The 4,818-nt window shown below is 38.0% G+C and overlaps 1 protein-coding gene across 1 annotated transcript; it reads left to right on the top strand.

The window, feature by feature from the left end:
* Positions 1–816: 816 nt before the first annotated feature.
* Positions 817–4,394, top strand: LOC110970631 (CD209 antigen-like protein C; the record flags this gene model as incomplete). Its single annotated transcript, XM_022220935.2, has 4 exons — positions 817–1,144; positions 2,398–2,537; positions 2,610–2,716; positions 2,830–4,394. Coding segments are annotated over 4 exons (744 nt in total), but the record flags the coding sequence as incomplete, so codon positions are not given.
* Between the last annotated feature and the right edge of the window lie 424 nt (positions 4,395–4,818).

Raw genomic sequence — 4,818 nt, forward strand, 5'->3', positions numbered from 1 at the left:
CTGGAGCTTCTGAAGGAACAGATCACGTGGAAGTCAAACCACAAAAAGCCATTTTCATCCTGAACCTTTAAACACGTGTGACCGTTCAGCTGCACCTGTGATATTATGGTAATATATATTTAATAAGATCATAAGAGTTTGTGACAATAAACAGGAAGCTGCAAAAAAATATATAAATAAAAGAACACATGTTCTTATCTCATCTTATATTATCTCATCTTATCGCAGCTTATTGTATCGTATCTCATCTTATTTAATCTCAGCTCATCTTAATCTAACTCATCTCATCATATTTTATCTCATCTAATCTCATCTTATATTATCTCATGTCATTGCAGCTCATTGTATCATATCTCATCTCATCTAATCTCATCTTATTTATTCTCATCTCATCATATCTCATCTTATTCCATCGTATCTCATCTCATCTCATCTCATCTCATGTTATCGCATCTTTTTGTAATTTTCACATCTTATCATATCTCATCATATCTCATCTCATTTTACCTCAACTCATTTTATCTGATCATATCTTATCCTATCTCATCTCGTCTTGTCTTATCTCATCTTATTTTATCTTATCTCATCTTATTGTATCTTTTCTCATCTCATCTCATCTCATCTCATCTGACAGAAGCTCCAGGAGGATCCAAAGCTGTAGGGGGCGACGGTGAGTCTGGACGTCGGTTTCCTCTGAGGTCTGCTTGTCTGCTGCTGCTCAGCTTCCTGCTGACGGCGGCAGTCGCTGCCGTCGCTGCACTTTGTGAGTTTCACAGACAGAAGAGTCCAGTCAGGAGGAGGAGGTTCTGGTTCTAATGTGGTTCTATCCCCTCAGACAGCAGAGACTTCCGTCAGTGGACAGCTGATCTGGCCAATCACACGACAGAGAGGGGCCAGCTGCTGGACCGGTACCAGAACCTGAGCTATGACAGAGACCAGCTGCTGGACCGGTACCGGAACCTGAACCGGGAGAAAGACCAGCTGCTGGGCCAGTACGAGAACCTGAACCGGGAGAAAGACCAGCTGCTGGGCCGGTACCAGAACCTGAACAGTGACAGAGACCAGCTGCTAAACCGGTACCAGAACCTGAACCATGAGAAAGACCAGCTGCAGACCAGATTGACGCAAACCCTGAAGGATGTCGGTGAGGATTCGGTTCACAAAGACTCACTGCAAAAACTAAATTTCATTTTAAAGATTTAAATACAACAAATGATCAGACCAGGATTTGGACTTTTAAATGGCTTTCAACTGGTTCTGAACTTAATATTGAACCTGTTTTGGACTAGACATGGTTTTAGACTTAGATTTGGACTTGGTTTTTCACCAGTTTTGGACTTGGATTTGAACAAGTCTAGGGACTTTGTCTAGGCTGGGTTTGGACTGATTGGATCTGGACTCGTGTTAATCTTGTTTTATACTCGGTTTTGGACTTGGTTATGGTTCGGTTTTGGACTGGTTTTACTGTTGTTTTAGATTTGGTTTTAGATTTGGATTAGGACTTTGGTTTTGGACTCGATTTTTGGACTGCTTTTACACCGGGTTAGAATGCAGTTTAGTACATGGACTGATTTTTGGACTGATTTCTGCTGGTTTTGAAACTGGTTTTTGACAGGACTTGAACTGGATTTACACAAGTTTTTAAGTTGATTTTGGACTTTGTTTTGGAGTGGTATTCAGCTGGTATTGGACTGTTATTGGACTGGTTTTAGACTGTTATTGGAGTGGTTTTGGTGTGGCTTTGGAGTAGCATTAAGCTAGTATTGGACTCGTTTTGGACTGATTTTGGACTGGTTTTGGAGTGGTATTTTAGTGGTTTTGGACTGTTATTGGACTGGTTTTGGACTGTTTTATGGACTGGTTTTGGACTGGTTTTGGACTGTTTTATGGACTGGTCTTGGACTGGTTTTGCACTGGTTTTGGACTGTTTTATGGACTGGTTTTGGACTGTTATTGGACTGGTTTTGGACTGTTTTATGGACTGGTCTTGGACTGGTTTTGCACTGGTTTTGGACTGTTTTATGGACTGGTTTTGGACTGTTATTGGACTGTTTTATGGACTGGTCTTGGACTGGTTTTACACTGGTTTTGGACTGTTTTATGGACTGGTTTTGGACTGTTATTGGACTGTTTTATGGACTGGTCTTGGACTGGTTTTGCACTGGTTTTGGACTGTTTTATGGACTGGTTTTGGACTGTTTTATGGACTGGTTTTGGACTGTTATTGGACTGGTTTTGGACTGTTTTATGGACTGGTTTTGGACTGTTATTGGACTGGTTTTGGACTGTTTTATGGACTGGTTTTGGACTGTTATTGGACTGGTTTTGGACTGTTTTATGGACTGGTTTTGGACTATACTGCAGCCACAGGCTCTCATCTCTGTTGTGTTTCTTCAGGAACATGTCCCAGCGAATGGAAGCAGTTTGGCGGCAGCTGTTACTTCTTCTCTCAAAGTTGGAGCTCATGGAATTCCAGTCGACAGCATTGTTTAAGCCAACGAGCCCATCTGGTGGTCGTCAGCAGCCGGCAGGAGATGGTGAGTTTATCTGCAGAAACATCCACTACTGTGTCTGAATGTGAGGAGATGAAGTGATGTTTCCTCCTGAAGGTGTTCCTGAACAAACTGGGGTATCGTGTGAAGTTTTGGATCGGTTTAAGTCAAACATCCAGCAGCTCTAACTGGGAGTGGACTGATGGAAGATCACCTGAAGCCATGTAGGTGTTGCAGGGTCAAACTTTATTCATCCATCATGAATGTGCAGCGAAAAACAAACCTTAGACACACTTGTACTGGTCAAACATTCACCCTAATGTTATTTTCTCTCCAGGTACTGGCGGTATGGACACCCACTGACGTACCTCAACAGAAGATGTGCAGTTTTTAACAGCTTTGCAGCAGGAAGTTATGACAGAACATTTTATTCGTGGTCTAGTGAGTCTTGTACTCAGTTCCTGCGTTGGGTTTGTAAGAAGGAAGCTGTTCCTTCAGATCTGTGATTCATCAGAAAATGTGTTTGAGAGAAAAGATGTCGTAAATAATCAGGATTCATGTGTAAGCACAGCTCAGAAACATGAGGATGTGCGATGATGAATTACTGTTTGTTTAATTCCACATCTGCACCGGTTCAGACACAACCGAGCCTCTTAAAGTTCACTGGTCTGATTAAAACAAGCAGCAGAAGTTTAAAGAAGCCGGTCAGAGTTTCATCTTGTTCTGATCTTAAACCTGGAGATGAAGGAATCACATTTACTGTTAAATAACGGTGTATCTGTAGGAAAACATAATTATCATCTGTTATTTAATGCTAAATCTGCAGTATAAAACTGCAAATGTTAAATAGGTCCATAGAATACTAGAAAATTAATTTTATGATGTTTTTACGGAGTTTCCCATAATACACACATAATGACAGTAAAACACTGAGAAAAGAGCATTAAACTACATAATAATAATGATAATGGTTATTTTTACAAATTACAAATCGAACCATTAAATCAGGAAAAAAAATCAGTTCACAAATATTTGTTGTCATTTGAAAGAAAACATTAAATATATTAGTGGTTAAAAGAGAAAATCAGTTCTTCATCTGTTACTTAACAGATTTATTATTTCAGTTTAAAGATAATATCTAATAAAAACACATTAATGTCCACATTAAAAATCTGCATTTTTACAAACTGCAAATTAAATCAGACCAAATTAAGAAAATAAATTGTTTCACAGATGTGTTCTGCCATTTGAGAGAAAAAATAAATATATTAGGCACTGAAAATGGAAAATAACTTTTCATGTGTTATTTTACAGATTTGTTTTTGCTAATTTATAGAAAACATCTAGTAAAACACAGAAACATAAATATTACAAATCTGTAAATAATCTCCACTTTAAAATGCTGTTATTGCAAAAAAAATTACATTTTTTAAAAATTTTGAATTGTTTTATAGATTTCACACAAAATTATTCTATTTTAATACTTTATTTTATTCTATTTTATTTTAATCTTTTTTATTTCAATATATTTTATTATATTTTATTCTTTTTTACCTTCACTGTACCTAATATTCTCTGTTGTCTTGTTGTTGTTTACTCTCTTGTTGTTGAATATCCAGCTGCTGTAACAACAGACTTCCCTCTGGAGATTAATAAAGTTGATCTAAATTCCACTGCATCTGGGTTTAATGAGCAGGTGGGTTATCAGACATAACTGTAGAATAGAAGCGTCCTGATTGGCCGGTTTAAACTGGAATGAGAGGCTCTTATTGGTCGGTTCAGAAGGCAGCACAGTGCAGCTCTGATTCCTTCTGATTCACAGTGTTTTTGTCATTTTTTCTTTCTTTTGGAGGCTGACGTTAGTTTGAAAATTCCAAATAAACTGCTGTAGATTTTCCTGTATTTTCTATGTTTATTTGTCCTCCCCAGGTCAGCTTCACCTGCAACAAACAACAGCAAAAAAGCAAATTTATGACCAAATCCCTGCAGAACAAACAACACACTCAGAAATCTAAACTTTCTCCTCTGGTTAGTCTGGTTTGTGTTTTTGTGTACCTTTGGATACAGAACGTTCTCCTTGGCCTCACTATTATTCTGCTATGAAGGGAAAAACAACCCGTGTGTTATCCATGTGGGTTTGCTCGCTCATTTTTCCGTTTCAAAATAAAATGAGAAAAAAACATAATTGTTTTGGGGTGTTTCGTTTAAAAATTAAAGTCTAGAAAGAGGAAAAACGCTGAGTTTTTTTTCTAATTTTAAGGTTTAAACAACAACAACAAAAACCTTCTTCCCATTTAGAAGCTACCGGTGAACCGGAAATCACAGT

The sequence above is a fragment of the Acanthochromis polyacanthus genome, chromosome 3, assembly GCF_021347895.1.
Source record: "Acanthochromis polyacanthus isolate Apoly-LR-REF ecotype Palm Island chromosome 3, KAUST_Apoly_ChrSc, whole genome shotgun sequence".
Classification (NCBI taxonomy): domain Eukaryota; kingdom Metazoa; phylum Chordata; class Actinopteri; family Pomacentridae; genus Acanthochromis; species Acanthochromis polyacanthus.